The 19,518-nt window shown below is 38.3% G+C and overlaps 1 protein-coding gene across 5 annotated transcripts in view; it reads right to left on the bottom strand.

Moving 5' to 3' along the window:
• Nucleotides 1–605: 605 nt before the first annotated feature.
• BMPR1B (bone morphogenetic protein receptor type 1B) overlaps nt 606–19,518 on the bottom strand; it is a 398,101-nt gene continuing 379,188 nt past the window's right edge. For all 5 annotated transcript variants that reach the window (XM_030819142.1, XM_030819143.1, XM_003257521.3 and 2 more), the window contains 3 exons: nt 10,115–10,290; nt 6,269–6,399; nt 606–4,479 (listed from right to left, as the gene is read on the bottom strand). In XM_030819142.1, the coding sequence (XP_030675002.1) occupies nt 4,354–4,479; nt 6,269–6,399; nt 10,115–10,290 (433 nt within the window). In that variant the 3' untranslated portion in view covers nt 606–4,353. The remainder of the gene's footprint in view (nt 4,480–6,268; nt 6,400–10,114; nt 10,291–19,518) is intronic.

Raw genomic sequence — 19,518 nt, 5'->3', positions numbered from 1 at the left:
AGTGGCACTATGAATTTCTGTTAATACTACAGTTGAGCACTTACCACATGCTTGGTGCATGGATTATGTCATTTCATCTTCAGAACAACTCCAGATAGTGGATATTAACACCATTCTCATCTTCAAGGGGAAGAAACTGAGTCTTTGAGAGGTCAGAACGTGCCCAGTCACACAACTGAGGGAGGGAGGGAAGCTGGATTCATACCAACAGGCCACCTAGCAGCCCCGAGTCTACGCTTGGCCACTGTGCCACAGTCAGCTTCATGAAGCCTAACCTGGCCCTCAGAGTTGCCCGTAATCATCTGGCTTTTTCCCCAGCAAGCTGTAATTTTCCAGTGCAATTTTAAACCTTCTTCACTTCTCTTAAACCACTGACTTCCCTGCCTTTCCCCTCACTCTCAGTAGATGACTGTGTTTCCTTCACAAAGAAAGTAGAAGCCATCAGACCATTTCTCTTGTCCTCCTGCCATGAAATGTGAAAAACTTACCTGCATCTGCCTCCTTCGTGGTGCCTTTCCACCTGCTACAATGTGATATTTTCAAAGACAATAAATAAATAAATAAATAAATAAGCAAGCAAGCACGACTATAACATAACAGTCATGTTTTTTTTCCAAGGGGAGAATGAAGCCATTTTATTTAGGGGAATGTTAAAACAAAGCCATATACAATCTGTAACAAATACAATACAATTGTTTGTTCCCTAGTCCTGAATGATTACAGTATATACAAAATCTGTAAGGCACTGGTTCCCCCAAAAGAACAAATGAGTCTTCTTGTGAAACAGACAACGAAACCCCTATATTGCCAATTTTTCTCCAAAAAATATGGCATTGTTTTTTCTGTTTTGTTTTACAAGAGGAATCACAATTGCTAAATTAAGTCACTTCTGATGCCATTTCTTTCATTTCCAATGCTATGTGTCTGGGTTTTCTAAGGCAATATAACTACTGAACATGTTCAAGTTTAAAAAACTGTAATTCTCTCAGTGCCGTTCCACCCACAAACAAAGAAGAATCAGATCAGACCAACAACATAAAACTTCTAATGAATATGCATGACTGTAGGAACATGAAATTCAGTCATTATTAAGTACTTGCTATACTTGACTACATACCAATTGAAATGTGTCAAAGAATTCCCTGTAAATAAAATCTCAGCATGTTTTCTAAGAAGCTTTCTGTTTGGGGAATTCAAAAATGGGCACTAATGACTTTTGAGCAGTGCTTTCCAGGAGGTCAAAGGCCTGTTTCCTCATACATAATGTTCATAGCACTCTTTTTGTGATTTAACAATCTACATACTTTTATAAATAAATATTATGTTTCATTTAGTACTTTATCATCCATAATATCTTACTCTCTAATCCACATAATGGAGTTGTGCCAGACTCCAAACTGAACATAATATTTATATATACATATATATTTATATATATATACACGTAAACTATAAACCTGAATATCTTAGCATACAAAACTTATCTAACAACTAATAATTTAGGATTCCTTTGAGAGGGAGGGGTTAGAAGAAACTCTTCGTAGTCTTTGAAATAGTCGTGGCAGTAAGCAATAAACGACATTATTAATTTCTGGATTCTCATTTATTCAAGTGAAAGACAAAATAAAATTCACTTCTGAGCCGCTAGAAATTTTGAAATCATAAAGGATTATTGGGAAATGAGTAGTCTTTAAGAACAATTTAGCGTTATCTAAGTAAAGTGGATTTTGGTAAGATACAGAGAAAAATCTATGCATAAATAAATTCTTGTTTCATTGAGCGGCTATAATCGCTAAGTGGGTCTTTTTAAGTATCTCAGGAATGTTTTTAAAATATTAATGGTGAATAAATTAGATTGAGGACTAGGACCAATCTTTTCCAAAGCAACCAAATATAATAAGGAAGAAGTTTGAAGACTATTTTAATTTCTTCCCATCCTTCATTGGAACCAACACCTCCCTAGAAATCTAGCTTAATTTCAAATCATCTCCTCCTCACAAAATATTCTGATTTGAAGTTATCCACGTTCAAGTATTTACCAATAAGAAAACATAATTTTATCTACAAGGTAAGCCCAACCTCACTTAAATTTAGGAAAAACCCAAGAAACAAAAACATGTCCCACTTAACTGGCATAAATGTTTACCTGTTGTTTTGTAGATGATCTGTTTAGAGGCACTGAAGTTTCTCTTCAAGGCTCAGATGATTAGTCACACTTAGTTCTAACCATATATTCCTTCTAGGCTATCCCTAAGAATATAACTGACACAAGAGAAAGGAACCTTTACATTATTATTGAGGTTATTTTTAATATCAGTTAAAGCAGCATTCTGATTACAGTTCTACTTGGAACCAACTGTTTTCACTCTTTAAAAACACAATTTTTTTTTTCAAATTCAAGGATTATGAAATTCTTCTGTCTTAGTTACAAACAAAATGCGGCTATGAAGCACTGAGAAGTAAATGCAAAATATAGAAAGAATCTTCATGATTCTCCCAAACTGTAAGCACAGCTCACAAACTCTCATTGCTTTAGAATGTTTTCTGGATGAACAGGTTACCAGCTGCAAACCGACTTCAGAAGTGAGGAAAAAGTTTTCTCATGTTTCATGTAGCTGTCAAATTTTCAAAAATCCTCCACCCTTCAATCACCCAATGGGGAAAATGTGTTATAAAACACTGCCCCCTGGAGTATTCTGGGAGGAATGTCTTAAAAAAAAAAAAACAGCAAGGGGAAAGTACTTTCAAATTCTTTACTAACCACTAACCACTACAGAATTTCTAAGCAGCAAAAGAAAACCACAGAAAGGAAATGCACATGAATAAAGTTGAGCAGGATGTGTACAACTTTAAGCTGTATCATATTCATGTTGCTAAACAATATTGGCCTTCTCGATGATTTTATTCATGTTGCTCCAAAGTTAAAACCCTGTAGAACTGAGTAGGTGAAGAGATATTTTGTATAAGTGCCACAGAAGATAAAATATAATAAATTAAATAGTGAATTGAGCATCACTAGAATAAAATAAAATGAGTAGGCATTCCTAAGATGTGAAATGATCACCTAAGATATACATGCTCCATCCATATTGATTTTAGAACAAAACACAGCAGCCCATAATATTTTCTGGCATCCACTAACTCTCCTCTGCTGTCCCATCTAGAGGTTATGTTTCTCTATTTTTAAAATAAAATATAGTTAAATTAGCCTGACGGATGTTTCCTCTCTATCCCTTATCTCAGACACATACAAAACAGACAGACAATAACAAAAAGACATCATCTTTATCTATACAAAATAAGGTACGCACACTTTTTTCTTTGTGCTTCTGAGATTGGCTCCTTTGCATATATAAGATACAAGCCATCTGCACACCCTCATTCCCTATCTTTGTTGACATGTTCCTCTTACAACACAAGAGCAAATTACCTCTATTTTAAAGCACCTGTCTTCAACACAGCTCATGACAATTTTATTTCATATTGATCCTTCGATTGAGAGATCAAAACCATGCACAGGTCAATCTTCTGCACATTAAAAAAAAAAAAGCTTTCTTTGTGTTTAATGAAAAGGATTTTACCATGAAAGAGATGTCTAACACAATCAGAAACAGAAGTGGTTCTGAAGAACACCTATCAACAATTACTTCTATTAGAGTCACATAAACCTTCATTTGTTCCATATTGCCTGAAGCTGCAAAAGGCCACCTGCAGGAATTCCAAATGTGATCCTAGACAGGTGGTGTTTGTACCCAGTGCATTCACATTACCGTAGCGGCCCCAAATGCAGGGATGGCCAAAGTGGTCTGAGGAGGCAAAGGCGGGGTGGGGAGTATGTTTAAGATGAGTTCCGTTCTATGTCCTCCAACTTAGACTGTCTATTGGTTCGCAGAGTGCAACAATATTTTACCAATGGAAAGACGTGTATTTTAATTTACTTTCCAGCAGAGTTCCTGGGAAGAACTCTGTTGTTATTATTTAAACTATAATACTATAACCCTTAAACCATCCACATTATCTGTTTTATTTTGGCAAAATGAAAGCATCTTAAAAAGAAAAAAAAAGGCAATCCCAAAATACAGGGCTTTCTTAGAAAGCAACATGCATCATATCTTGAACAAGTTACCCAAGCGGTTTCTCCCTCCTACAAACAGACATGGATCAATCTCTGCTTCTGGGAGCCTCTCTGTCTTTGTCCAGGTCGCTCCCTGAGAGGTGAGGTCTGAACCCACTGGGAAGCAGGATGATGTTCAAGGCTTGTACTGTGGATGCTTATTTGATGTCTTTTGCTATGCCCACAAACAGAAGAGTACCTGTTGGCTTTCTGCAGAGATGCTTACTTTTCCTCTCATATCAGAGTTTAATGTCCTGGGACTCTGACATTTTGGCAAGTGTTTTCTTAACCCGCAGGGCTGTCAGCCTTGATGCAGGATTGTGAGCCCAGCATTCTGTCATGAGTTTCCCCATCTGCCTTAGACACTGAGGAAGAGAAATGTTAGAAAAATGTATCACCTGCAAGGCTGGCACCTGAAACAATGTAGCTTTTTAGTTTTAGGTTCATTAAGTTTGAATATATTTTTAAAAGGTACCCTTAAAACCATGTAGAAGTAAAATTCTGTAAGCTTTTTTCATGCAAAATTACATACGACTAAAACAGATGTTCATGTCTTCTTTGTGATAGAAACAAGCAGGTGGTTCTGCGGATTGTAGAAAGGTGTCTTTGAAGTTAGTGTTAAGCAAACATAAAAATACCCAGGGAGTCTGTATTCCACTCAATACTCCTAGATTGTTTATAACACTTGATAAGTTTAAATCTTTTATCTAATTCCACACTATGCAAACAAACAGTTATTCCTAAATCATAGCTGTCTGCTGCAGTAATAGCATCACATTGCACCATTTAACAAGATTAATGACCTGTGCACAGCATCACTAAAACTTTCTCCTGTGGTACATCAATTATTGGTCTTCCTATTGAAAAGTACAATTTCACTTCATAAGAAATCCTCAGTGAAGAGATATCAAGTAACACCAAAAGCCCACAATAACAGAGCTCCAGCATCTCATAAAGCTTTCTGCACAGCTTGCTGGAAAACATATATATTATTTAACATTTTAGTAACCAGACACAAAACCAATGAGCCAAATGTGTTTTTGTTGTTGTTGTTGTTGTTGTTGCTGTTTGTTTGTTTTGAGACATGGTCTCGGTCTGTCGAGTGCAGTGGCATGATCCTGGCTCATTGCAACCTCCACCTTCCGGGTTCAAGCAATTCTCGTGCATCAATCTCCTGAGTAGGTGGGAATACAGGCGTGCACCAACAAACTAGGCTATTGTTTGTATTTTTTAATAGAGATGGGTTTTCACCATATTGGCCAGGCTGGTCTCGAACTTCTGGACTCAAGTGATCTACCCGCCTCAGCCTGCCAAAGTGCCAGGATTACAGATGTGAGCCACAGTGCCCGGCCCAGAGATTATACTTAAATGGCTTTTACACTTAAGAAATAGTGCTCTGTCCCTCCTTTGCAGTGCTTTGGTACATGTTTGGTAAGAGCCTGTTTTTTTTCCAGTGGTGCTCCAAACTCATCTTGAACATTCCAGTCCACCAGAGAACTCTAGAACATGGTGAGTTTGAAGGCTGGGAGGGTGGACGGAGAGGAATGTGGAACAGGAGGAAGAGTCAGGAAAGGCAGGACTCATTTCCTCCTTCCTAGCCGCTCCTTTCCAGACCTATGTAGGTTTCACCACTATAGACTTAGAGCCAAGCTGAAGAGCTGAAGGTGGATTTGTTCAAATCACATCTCATCATCCTTATTAACAAAGACACCCAGCATAGTCAGGCATCTTAACTAGGTCAACTTGTATCACTTTAACATGCCTACTTTTTTCTCTAATCAAAATGGGAGAATGCTGTACATGGGTTTGTTACAGAGAAAAATTATGATGCTTTAAAAACACACACAGAGAAATAATAGGTTTTATGCAAATGTCAAGACATTATAAATAAAGAAAATAATGTTATTTGTTATGCAGGCTAAACACTGACCGACCCACTCAACATATTCTGGAAGTTGCAAAATAAAATTGGAAAAGTAGAACAAGTAATTTAACACACTACACTTATCTCCGTATAAATTACTGCAATGAGGCGCCATCACCATCACCATCAAAACAAAGAAGAATTCCTACAATGAATATGTGGAATTTTGGCTAAACAAGGAAAGTCTATTTAGAAGTCAGTCACAGCCACATGGTTACCTCAAGCCTTACCTCATCACTGCTCCACCGGTTTGGGAATGAGGGGCGCAACTTCTTGATGCACACAATCTCCCTCATGTCCTCATAAGAGGGGTCACTGGGCACTAGGTCATGATAAGGAAGCTGGTATTCTTCCACTATACCTAAAAATATGTTGTTACTATTATTATTATAATTATTTTCTGTGAAGTAGAAATAAAAGTCTAACAGTTCTCAAAGGGAAAGTGCTATCAGTATTACAGACAAGTTCAGGCAGAAAAATAGCAAAATAAATCTTGAAAAATATTTACCCAAATGGTACTTAATCTAATTTAGAAAAAAATGAATACAAAGCCCAATGAAAAATATTATCATAGGTCTTCAAGCCTTTCTTTCCTAATTTCCAAAAGCTAAGTAAAACAAGCATCTTAAATTTATTTCCAATTTTATGAAGAACAAATTAAAAGACAAATCTATATTAAATCTCAATGCAAATCTGCAAGACATATCCTGAACTCATACTACATAATATGTGACTGTTTCTATTACTATAGTATGAAACTATGAATATCATAATAAATTCAGAAGTGTATCCTACTTGAACAAAATGTCAGATTTACATTTTTTCTGCTTAATTATAGGAATGTGGTTTTGCACATTAAAAATTTAGAAAATTACAAACACCCAAAAATATTAACCATGAATTTTTTAGGTTCAAGGATTATCTGATTTTTTTCTATATTTATCCAAATTTTCAGTAAGGAATACATTACTATTAGAAAAAATATGTATTGTTAAAAGAAAAGAAATACAAATCTATAGCATCTTCATAAAAACGCACACTAAAACTTTCATTTTATTGTTCCTAGTATTTAATTTCTACCTTTTTCCTCTTATCCTTTAAAAATGCAGGCTTCTAGTGTCTTCTTTTACCTTCTCAGATTAACTACTCATAATAATTACATTAGAGGCTGCTGCTCTGAACAATCTTTCGGGAGCACCCGTCCTCCCTATCCTAAATCATCTTTTATAGAAATATCATTGCTTTTCATCTGAAGAAGATGATGCCATCAAGTTAGCAGATTATATACCACATCGTTAAATTCACTGGGGGCTTACTCTGCCAAAATCTGGGGTCTGTGTTATGTTCTTTCTTGTAAACTCAAATCTGTTATAAAATCATCAAGGACCAGAAGGTTCAGAAGTTTTTTCAGACCATTCCAACTCCCCATTTGTCCTAGGTCCTGCTGTGACCACAGAGCTTAATTATATGTATTATCTATGTTAATATTTCCTTTCACTGTGTTTTACCTCCACATGAGATAAGTAAAGTACTGGGCCTAACACTCAGGATGTGCTCTGCTTCATTTCAGTTCTTTCTCCCTTTCTCATTCTCAGGACCATGGCCCTGGAAACAGCCTGAAGGCAAAGCCCACATCTCTTTAACCAGTCTCCTATTTTCCGCTGGTGGATGGACTGATGGATGGGGTGGGGTAGATGTATCTACTACAACAGACAAAGGCAGAGCCCACCACTTAAAATAATGAATTAATCAAATCTAACTGTTGAATAATAGGCCTTATTCTTTTCTCCATGTCATGTAATCAAGTTTTCAAAATTTCCTGTTAGCTGCCATTTAACTCTGTGTTTGAAACTTCAAATCTTTCTATCTTTCTTCTCCTTTAAAAGATGGAAAGGCCTACATCTGGATGTGTCTCTTTCACCCAGAAGGGCCTGGACGAGAAAGATAAGCCCAAAAAACTTCTAATATCTTCATAAAGTTTTAGCAAATAGAATTTTGTGTGCTTTGCCTCTCTGGAAAAATAAAATCACTTATTGAGAGCTTCCTCCATCCCAGTTGTGGAAATAGGTATACTATATAAATTATCTTATTAAATTCTCGCAAATGCATTTCTGAGATGACATTATTCTCCACACTACTCAGATGAGGAAACTTGGCTCTCAGGGGTTAAGTAACTTGCCCAAGTCCATTCAGTTGGTATGGGGCAGAGCAGGGACTCCAACACCTCTAACAATAAGGCAACATTATAGCAAATCTCCATATCCAAAGACAGCCCTAGCAAAGCAAATTAATACCCTAGCAGAGCAATTAATACCTTGCTGTTTATATAAAGCTACCTTGTTTTTAAGCTGAGAATAATTTCTCCTGTATTTGCCCCACAGGCTTTCAAATATAGGCTTCCTGTAGCCCTGTTTGTTTTAGATGTTCAAGAAAACATAATTAGAAAAATAACCTTGTTCTCTACACCTTCAACTTCCATAAAGCTATCTTAATTAAGTATAAGCATATTATTTTTTAAAAGGCTCGTCTACTTGTTTTTTTTTTTTTCTTTTTAAATACAGACTGGGTTCCAGTCTATTGCCCAGATTAGTCCTCAACTCCTGGCTTCAAGCAATCCTCCCTACTTGGCCTTCCAAAATGCTGGGATTGCAAACGTGAGGCTTATCTACTCTTTATAATGCGTGAAATCAAGGCATAGACAATTTGTTAAATTTTTTGGTTACTTCTTCTTTACACTTAGAATGAGAAATTTATTCAATATCTGGTTAGAGAAAATGTCCTGCATTAACTTTCCTTTTGGACAAAATAGTTCTCACTTCAGAGAGAATGTGTTCTATTTCAAATTTCTTACAACAGGTTCAGAATTCCCAAAGTGATTATTAGAAGGCATTGTGCCACTGATGACGATCTTTCTATCAAAGTGTGAATGCAGGTTGATTAACCGTTTCTTCTTTATATTTAAATATGAACCTAAAGATGTTATGGCTCTACCAACCAAAATGAAAATTATTAATAGTAATAATAGCTAATACGTATTGAGTGCTAATTATGTGCCAGGCAGTTCTCATTATCTTTACATTGAAACCATACAACCACAGAAGCGGATACAGTAATTCACTTCATCTTTAAGAGGACTCTGAAACAAAGAAAAGTTTATAACCTGTCCAAGGCATCACAGATAAATAGCAGGAACAAGAACAAATCTCAGTACTAGTTAAGTGCATGCTGCACTTTCAGAATCTTCAGCAAGCTCATGTTTTCATGAAGATAGATTTAAATTGGCCATTATGAGGAACAGCAGCAGCATCAAGGCTTTTTAATGAGCACAACCATGGAATAATATACAGAGGACTTGACACAGAAAAGCCAAAGATTCAGCTCCTTGCCTAAAAGGTGTCAGAATTTACCCGAAGACAGACTGTGCAGCAATCAAAATAGTACAAGTAATAATACTTCTGAATATTTAAATATGTCTTCTTGTTTATTATAATTGGTTTTACTAGGGAATCCTCATATGTGTAGAGAAAACAATATCATAAAAAAAAACTCTGATACTTTAATTTCCTTTTGATAAAAAACTGATGTTTTCAAATTGCTTTATGAGGAAGTTTTATAAAAAATACAGAAAGTAAGAAATGGGTGTCCCATCCCACATTTATGTCCCACTGTCATCGCTGCAGAGGAAATCCCAGGGAATGGAGTTGGGGATGGGGCCCAGCAGCTAGGTGAGAATAAACTGGCAGGGACAGAAAAGGGGGTTTGATTTGATTGAGCAACTGCTGGAGGAAGAACCCAAGAGAGAAATGAGACAATACACAGAGCAGAAAACAGTGATGCTTGAAAAGGCAGGGGAAGCTGACAGTGTGTCTAGTGGCAGGTGGAGGAAGGAAGCAGTCAAAGATTATTCTAGGATGTCGAATATAATTTCCTGGAAGTACTGTGACTGCATCAACAGAAATAAAGGGGAAAATAAAACCAGATCTTATAGACAGTATGATAACTTTGATTTCTGATCAGAAAGAAAGGATTTGTAGTAGCTCCAATAGAAGCTTTTCAAAGACAGCACTGTTTCTTACCTCCTGATACACATCTCCTAGCAACCTCCCAAAGGATGAGGCCAAAACTATACATGTCAGCCATGATGTAAGACTGGAAGTGATTTCTGTTCAAGCTCTCGTCCAACACTTCTGGAGGCATATAGCGTTTGGTGCCAACTCGAGTGTTAGGTGGTATGTCAACTTCATTTGTATCACTAAGGAAAAAGTAAAGCAAAGCATTACAGCATTGAAGAGGACCAACAAAAACGAATCAAGGTGATTCTGAAACAATGGCTTTAGTTAGTGAAAGGCGGAAAAGAAAAACTTTCCAGGGAATAAAAACAATTTCTTAAAGAATATTTCTTGCCAAAAGCTATATTAAATATTTACAGGTTAAAACCCAATGAAAGGCAAGCTGGTACTGTGGTGCATGCCTGTAGGCCCAGCTATTCTGGAGGCTGAGGTGGGAGGACAGCTTGAGCCCAGAGGTTCAAGACCTGACTGGGCAACATAGTGAGATGCCATTTCTTAAAAAAAGTTAGAAAAAAAAAAATGAAGATGAAACTCAGTCAGAACGAAGCTGCAGCATCTAAAATTGCATTACCAATAGATGAAATGTATACCCTAAACAACTGCTAAATATATATTAAATGTCTAAAATACCCTCTTCCTTCCCCTCCTATTTTAAAAACTTTACTCTTAAAATGCGCATGCACACATGACAATTTTGTGTGAAACAGTATTTTTTTAAGCCAGCTGTTGTAAAGCTCTTAGATCTACAAACAAGTTTCAAAAGGGGAGAAGGAGAGAACCAACAAAGACATGCAATTGTTTTACTCTGACAAGGTGGGACATATAAAAAAGCTTTCTACTATCACTATTGTTTTATGAACCAAATAGCATTTAACTTTTTTTTAAAGAAAGAAAACAATAATGGAATATAACATCTTTAACTTTCTGAAAATTTTACAACATGGCCCATTTACTATTCCTTCCCGTAGACTGGGAAAGGAGTAATGACGGAGGGACAACAACCTGCACGCTGACACTTGGGAACCATTGCCTCAGTGCGATGAGTTGGAGCCACAGTTCCAGCCCCTGTTCTAAGGGTGCTGAATGACTAGGCTGATAATTAAATGAGATGACATGTACAAGCCCTGCCAACATGGTACTAGGCACATATTAGATACTTAAGTACTTGTACCTCATCAGAAAGTAAGGGAACTAGGTAGAAAAGTAACAAACCCTAGGTATAACAGACGAACAGGCTATAACCAAATAAGGTATACTATAAAACCAAAAAGGTACAGAAACTCATTATTAAGCTGAACTCTGTGGAAAATCTTGGATAAACCTTTCTACCTCCTGATTCCCAAGAACTTTTTTTTTTTTTTTTGCTTTTTCATTACACTCTATTGACTCTCAAGCATTTACATGTTATTTCTCCTCAGCCTGGAAAACAGATTCATTTATCGAATATCACACTTATCCTGCTGTCATAGATAGTCAATACCAAAACACTAGTGGCTTCAGGAAAAAAAACAAAAATCAAAAACCTCTGGGTTTGATCTCATTGCCTTGACCACTTCTACAACATGAAATATGTGGTGTCATTTTTTGTCATTTGAGAATATTTTAAGTGTCACTCTGAATATCTCAAAATTTTTATATTTACTAAAACATAAAATATAAAACTTCATTTTAGAACTTTTTAAACTCACTTCCGGCTAAAATTCTTAATCTAAAATTTTATGTTTTAGATAAGATGACATATCAACAGAACAAAAGCTCCACTTCCATTTATAAAGCATGCTCTCCTCCTACTCCACCTGCTGACACCTCTCATGGGAGCAGAGTAGGGATTTCACTAATGTGTTGCCAGCATGTCCTAATTTTAATTTTTAATCATGAGGAAGATAGTGGTGGCCCAGGTAAGAAGTCCTGGGTCCCATGCAGAGAAATCAAACATGGGGGTTTGCAGATGAAAAGAAGATGGTTAAAGACCTCAATTGTATTCCAGAACAAGAAGAATCTTAAGACAATCCACACAGAAGGGCATTTAGAAAGGCCAAAGGTGTAATCTGACCACAGTTGATAAAGATTTTAGGCAATTTCATTCCATTCTTACTCTTAGCTCCTTAATGTTTATTTGGATTTGGGAGGTCAGGAAAAGATAATGGAATGTGTGATGTAGAGATATCTATTAGAAAAATGAAAGGTAATTGTGACCTCATAATAGAATTAAAATTTGTGACAGCTGGACTATACATAGTTCATCTCTAAATTCTTTTTCTCAAACACTGCACAAACATACACTCAAGGACTTTGAATGTCCACCAAATGCCAAAAATCAGTCCCTTACATAGTCCCTTAAATACATATGCATGTTCAGCAATAAGCCATCTCTCTCCTCCCCTTCCTCTCCCACCCTAGACGTTTGCCCGAGTAGTAGCTGAATAAATCTTCTCCCTAGTAACATTTGAGTAAGTAATTTGTTTTCCAACTTAAGACTATCAACTCCTTTGAGCCCCAAATACTTGTCATAGTCATTTGGTATATCCCCGAAGAGCATAGCCCCAATCCTTCTCCATTCGCAGTGTGCCTTGCACATGAAAGGAAAATAACGTACTTTAAATGAAAGAAGGAAAAGGTTTGTTTACACTAAACTTTGCTATGGATAATTTAAAGGGAAATGTAAAAATCTCTGGACTGTATGGGCCATAAAATGAGATCTTACCAATTTCTAGAAGGATAAATAGAATTTTGTTGAGCAAACTAATTTTGTGAAAGATCACTATCAACCTATTGGCAAGTGCCTTTAGCACTACACTTAAACAACAAACATGAGAATTATAGGTAATCCATATTTGATACTGTAAAGTGTCAGATCCTCCAAAACATTTAGCTCTGCCCCTTCTTCCCTCAGGCACGTTTCTATAATTGAAAGGCATTAGACTACATTTCTTTCTTAGATTTTCAGTAACATCATTTTACCTATTCCCAAATAATGGCAGGGAAAAATCGAGCTTGTGTTAATCCTAAAGCCAGAAATAGAAATAAATGTGATTTAACACTGGGGTGCCAAGAATAAAGGAAGAAAAAGAGAATGGAAGTAGAGTCAGATGGTGTGGTACACGTGAGAACAGACAATACAACAGACGGAAAGTTCTAGGAGAAAGAAGGAGGCAGAAAAAGGCAGTGTGCCTTCTGCACTAGCTTCCTCTAGGCTCCTTGTCCACAGAGGGCTACAGAGGGGAGAAACAAGGTTGACAAGAAAAGACAGATACTGCACAAGGGCTGTAGACTCAGAGACAATAATTCCAACCCCACACAATAATCCTACGTACTGCAGTAGCTACATACATATGAAGTCAGATTATAAAATCATACAGAAGAGACATAAATAGGATACTGGTTACTTCTGGGAAGGATAGCAGGAAATGAAAAAGGAACGGGACTGCAACAGGGCTATCTTCAACATTTTATTTCTTTTAAAAAGAAAAACCAGAGAAAAACAAGGTAAATTGCTAACATCTGTTCATATTAAATTATTACATGGGTGTCTCACTTTTATACTCTTGTGTATGTTTATAATATATCACAAATATAAGTATATATAATATATTTCTAAGTATAGTATAAGTTAAAAGAACCCAGCAGGATCCAGAACTAGAAAAATGTACATTTCAAAGATTACAGGATAGGTTATAGCATAAGGATGGGAAGAACAAAAGTGATATAAATAAACTGGATAAAATTACAGAGAAAATGAGCTGCTACGAAGGAGAACTGAAAATATCCCACTAAAAACAGGAGTGTTGCATTCACTACAGAAGAAATGTTATCTCTCTTCTTCTTCCCCATGGAGAAGGGTTGGAAATATGTACACAAAGGGGTCATTATTAAAGAGTAGGGTTCAGAGAATTATAAGAGTAGATAATTTTGCTCTTTTATACTTCAATAATCAATGCTGCCACTAGATCCAACATGGCTTTTGTCCCTGTTAATGCGAGTATTAAAGAGATTCAGACTTAAGTTGAATTAGAAGGAAATGGAAAATACAATTTGAGGAAAATAAAATAAAGAGATGTCAGATAAATTCCTCTCCAGGAAAAAAGCTTTCTTTGTTTTCAAATCATGTTTTAATGAGTATTTAAAAAAAAAAAAAGGCCTGGTGTGGTGGCTCATGCCTGTAATCTCAGTATTTTGGAAGGCCGAGGCAGGTGGATTGCTTGAGTCCAGGAGTTCAAGACCAGCCTGGGCAACATGGTGAAACCCCACCTCTACTAAAAATACAAAAATTTGCTGGGTGTGGTGGCACACGCCTGTAGTCCCAGCTATTTGCGAGGCTGAAGCAGGAGGATCACTTGAGCCCAGGAGGCAGAGGTTGCAGTGAGCCAAGATCACACCACTGCACTCTAGCCTGGGCAACAGAGGGAGACCTCATCTCAAAAAATCAATAAACATTTAGGGACAGTGGGGATAGAACAGGATAAAATGAAAATGTCTACAATTTTCTGAGTAAGAAATGAGAGCCTGGGGGTAAAGGGGAAGTCAGTGAGGGAGAAAAAGGGTTCTGCTAGCCTAGGGTCATAAGATATTAAGCCCTGTAGGGGTTAAAAAAAAAAAAAAAGGGAGAAATGTCCAGGTGGACTAAATTTTATGTACTATCTTCCATCACAATCTCCAGTAAAAACATCTTTGAACCTGAGCTGTTCGTATTTTGGAAGCCAGGAACCAGCAACTATATAATGCGGAAAAGGCACACCATATATAGGAGCTATCGGCTGATAATGCAAAGCGGAAAACAACTCCTTTGAATTCCCAGACAAGCAGTGAATAATGCTGAGTTCCCTACTATACCAGGTAGGAATGAGGTTAATGTCTGCATTCATCTGGATCTCAAAATGCAGGGCTGCTCTCAGCTAGGATTATTTAAAGAGGCCAGAAAACCAAGTTCATATTTCTGACCAAAGTCACCTGAATGACAGTGGTATGATATAGAAAATGCCAGCATGGTGGAGTAAGAGGTCTACGTTGATAATCAAAGGGCTTCATAAGTCTATGGACACTCCAAGTGGCTCTTCTACCCCAGGGAAGACACTAACAAAGTGACAGTTCTGAAGGTTATGGTTTTGAGGGTAGGGAAGGGGAGCAAAGGGAAAGACTCTGAGAGAGAGAGAGAGACAAGAAAATTAAAAGACACACAAAACTATGATTTTCCTCTTCTCCTCTGAAGGTGCCAGGGAAGGACATACCAAGGAGGGGGTGATGGGAGCCACTCACTCTGCCAGGAGACATATTTTAGCCACTGACATTGTTTAGAATTGTGGCACATGGTGACAATTAAAGTAGGATTTTAATCAGTTTTATTATCGACAGTGTACTTCCTGCCTGTGCCTGGTGTACCGCCCCTGGCGTGCCCCTCAGCACAGCACTGCTGCCTGGTATGGCGTGTGTGCACTGCAGGTGTTAGTGTATAACTGTGGGAGGGAAGTCATGGAGCTGCTTGTGTGTGCAGAAAGGCTGAAAGTGGAGCCTTCAGCTGGGATCCTGAGCAGGTTGGAGAATGAAACATGAGCACCCCAGTGGACTCAGGGAACAGTGCATGCCTTAAGCTCTTGACTATCATGCATTAAATGAGGGCAGGCAAAAGATTTTTGTTTTGGTGGCAAGGAGTAAGGGGGAGTTTTTTAAAAACATAGTATCTCTTTAGCCTTATAATATATTAAATGTTTTTCATGTTAATTAAGCCTTTTAGTTATAAACCTAAACCCAGAAATTCTGGCTAAAAGTGTTATGTTAAAAAAAAAAAAGAGCCCCCACTGCTTGACTGAGCACAGGGCACCTTCCCCACTGTACCATAAACTGAAGTAAGAGTCTCATGAAAGTCCTAAGCACAGCCCGCTGTGGCAATGAGAGGTGAGCGCAGGGAAAGAGTTGCTAGCTCCAACAAGGTGGCTCTACCTCGTTGAGCCTTTGGGCACATGCGGGTGGTCCTCCTGCTGGATGTTGTTGATGCCTAAAACAGAGAGAGGAAAGGGAAAGAGAGGAAGTAGGGAGGTAAAAAAAAAAAACGTAATAGACAGGAGAAAGAAAAGAGAAGCAAACATTGTACACCTTAAAAAATCTAAAAAGCTTCTTATGAAATAAGAACTGCACTTTAAAGAATGTGTGAAAAAAAAGGAGGCATGAGAAGACATGTGAAGGAGGCCATGGGTTTGCTTGTGGCTTGTGATGTCTGAAATTAACTACCCATTACATATACTACAGGATGTTAAATACTCTCTCAGCAAGATGATTTTGGTTCCCCAAAAGCATAAAAAATTCTCAAGAGTCTATGGAAGAAGGGGCTGTGCACATCCCTGTGGGTTTCCTGTGGCATCCTGGAGATAGCTGAGGAACTGACTTGCAGAATTGAACTCTGCCTGGCAGATGTTCAACAATAAGGGGAGTTTTCTGCAGCAACTTTCAAGATTCAGTGCTGCTATGAAATCTCAGGGTATCTTAGAAACAGAACTTTAGAACTAAAAAGTCTTCAACATAAGGTGGGCATGGCTGCAGAAACCTTGACTGGGAGTGTTCACTATGCTACAAATGAGCTTAGTTTTATGACTTTGGTGGGTCATTTAGCCAAATCACACTGTAAAATGCAAACCAAAAGCAGTGCTAAAAAGAATCGCATCAGCAAGACTCAAGAAATTCTGTACCCTCCAAACTAAGCTACCCTATCTCTTTTGTACTTGGATAATTTCACAATCATCCACTGGACATCAGTGTGACAGCCTAGTCTTTATTGCAGGTTTTCTATTTAAATTTAATACCTGAGAGCCCTAAGCCAGGATTTATTTTTCCCATATGAAAATATTTTATTCTGACTCTGAAGTCTCAGAGGGGTTGCTGAATTATTCAGAGTGAAAAGTGAAAAGCTTTGTAAGTTTCTTCAAGGCATTTCATGTGTCATTGTTTTCTCCTCCCAGTAGAGATTGAGGGTAATGGTGATGTCCGCCAGCACATCACCTGGATTAAATTTCTGCTGAGCAGGAAATGCATCGGCACTTACGTCACTGTCAAGAGAATGCATGAAAAAACCAATAGAGCATTTTAAAATTTATATGAGCAGGAAATCTCTAAGGCACAGTCTGCTCCCTCTCTGTGGCTCCTGACTGCCCTGGGAGCCTTTCAGAAATGACTGAAAACCCTAAGAGAACACTTACCATTACACAGAGACTGTCTCACAGGAAGTTCTCATTTGAAGTCAGAGAATTCAGCACAGGGTAAGCTGTGACTCCACTTGTAATTAAAGTCTAAATATCCATGCATATGTGCACAAATACAACATAAAACAGTGAAAAAAAGAGTAGAAACTAAACAACGACTTACAGCAAGTTTTAAAAATTAGGCTCAAAAACTGAGAAGAGCAAACTTTGAAACACAGAAAATAAAACTAGAAAAAGCACCTCTGAAATGATCAAATGTAACCTGCACGTAATGGAAGATGATGCTGAGGCCCAGTCACGCCGCTAGGCTATGGCCATAGGAGTCTGCACAGCCAACATCTGAGCCATCATCTTCATCTCTTCATCTCTTGATGAACTAGTTAATATATGCCAAATAAACGTCTGAATTATCCCTTAAAATAGTCCCTCCACTTCCTAGAATCAGGGTTTGTATGAAATTTGAGAGGTCATTCAGTTCACTCTCCTTCCATTAAGCAGAACTAAGTTTCTATAATATAATAGATACTTACTTTCCTTTTTTGTTTTAAGGTCTATAAAGGAGATGAGTCTGTTACTTTGCTATTGCCTACATTTATTGATTCACAACAATGTTAGAATGTCTATAATGGGTAACTCACTATGTCATGTTAAATAGGAAATCTATTAATTAAGTTGGCATATATCTTGCTCTCAGGATGTGCCATCACTGGTAGGAGAGATGAAGCACGTCCCAAAATAATTATAATACCAAGCAGACAAAGACCAGGAAATTAAAGAGTAGTACAGAAGATGCTGTCATTATTCTCAGCTGGGGATGAATCAAGTGACTTAGAGGTGATTCTGAGACTGGAGTAGGATACATGGAAAATCAGGGACTTTCCAAGCTAGGGACTGTGCAATCAAAAGGCAACAGCAAGCATGGGGTATATAAGGAGAAAATTCAAGCGCTCAGTTTCGCAAAAGAAAGCATACAAATTGGAGAGTTTGTAGAATATAAGATTAGAAAGGTGGATTTCGTCCAGAATGTGTAGGATCTCTGGTGTTAGGAAAAAAGTTCTTTTTCCTTCATCCTGTGTTCCATATGGAATCATTTATCCATTAAAAGTTAAGTAATGAGCACCAGGGAAAGGCACTAGAAACACAAATCTGAAAAATGTATGTTATCTACTTTCAAGGGGCTTACTTTCCATTGGGAATGACAAATAAGTAGTCAATGATGACTATATAACAGGCAAGACACTTCATGGTAATAAGCACAGAGTTACATTAGAAGACTTAGGAATGGAGACTAAAAACAGCAGGTGGGGAGGTTACAAGATGGCTGAATAGGAACAGCTCCAGTCTACAGCTCCCAGCGTGAGCGACGCAGAAGATGAGTGATTTCTGCATTTCCAACTTAGGTACTGGGTTCATCTCACTGGGGCCTGTCAGACAGTGGGTGCAGCCCACAGAGTGTGAGCCGAAGCAGGACAGGGCATCGCCTCACCCGGGAAGCGCAAGGGGTCAGGGAATTCCCTTTCCTAGCCAAGGGAAGCCATGACAGATGGTACCTGGAAAATTGGGACGCTCCCACCCTAATACTGCACTTTTCCAATGGTCTTAGCAAACGGCACACCAGGAGATTATATCCTGCGCCTGGCTAGGAGGGCCCCACGCCCACGGAGCCTTGCTCATTGCTAGCACAGCAGTCTGAGATTGAACTGCAAGGCGGCAAGGGGCGTCCACCATTGCTGAGGCTTCAGTAGGTAAACAAAGCAGCCGGGAAGCTCAAACTGGGTGGAGCCCACTGCAGCTCAAGGAGGTCTGCCTGCCTCTGTAGACTCCACCTCTGGAGGCAGAGTATAGCTGAACAAAAGGCAGCAGAAACTTCTGCAGACTTAAACATCCCTGTCTGACAGCTTTGAAGAGAGTAGTGGTTCTCCCAGCATGGAGTTTGAGATCGGAGAACGGACAGATTGCCTCCTCCAGTGGGTCCCTGACCCCCAAGTAGCCTAACTGGGAGGCACCTCCCAGTAGGGGCCAACTGACACCTCATACAGCTGGGTGCCCCTCTAAGACGAAGCTTTCAGAGGAAGGATCAGGCAGCAACATTTGCCATTCTGCAATATTTGCTGTTCTGCAGCCTTTGCTGGTGATACCCAGGCAAACAGGGTCTGGAGTGGACCTCCAGCAAACTCCAACAGACCTGCAGCTGAGGGTCCTGACTGTTAGAAGGAAAACTAA

The sequence above is a fragment of the Nomascus leucogenys genome, chromosome 9 (assembly GCF_006542625.1).
Source record: "Nomascus leucogenys isolate Asia chromosome 9, Asia_NLE_v1, whole genome shotgun sequence".
In the NCBI taxonomy this organism is placed as follows: Eukaryota; Metazoa; Chordata; class Mammalia; order Primates; family Hylobatidae; genus Nomascus; species Nomascus leucogenys.
The sequence above is the reverse complement of the archived record's forward strand: the minus strand, read 5'-3'. Positions and strand labels throughout refer to the sequence as shown.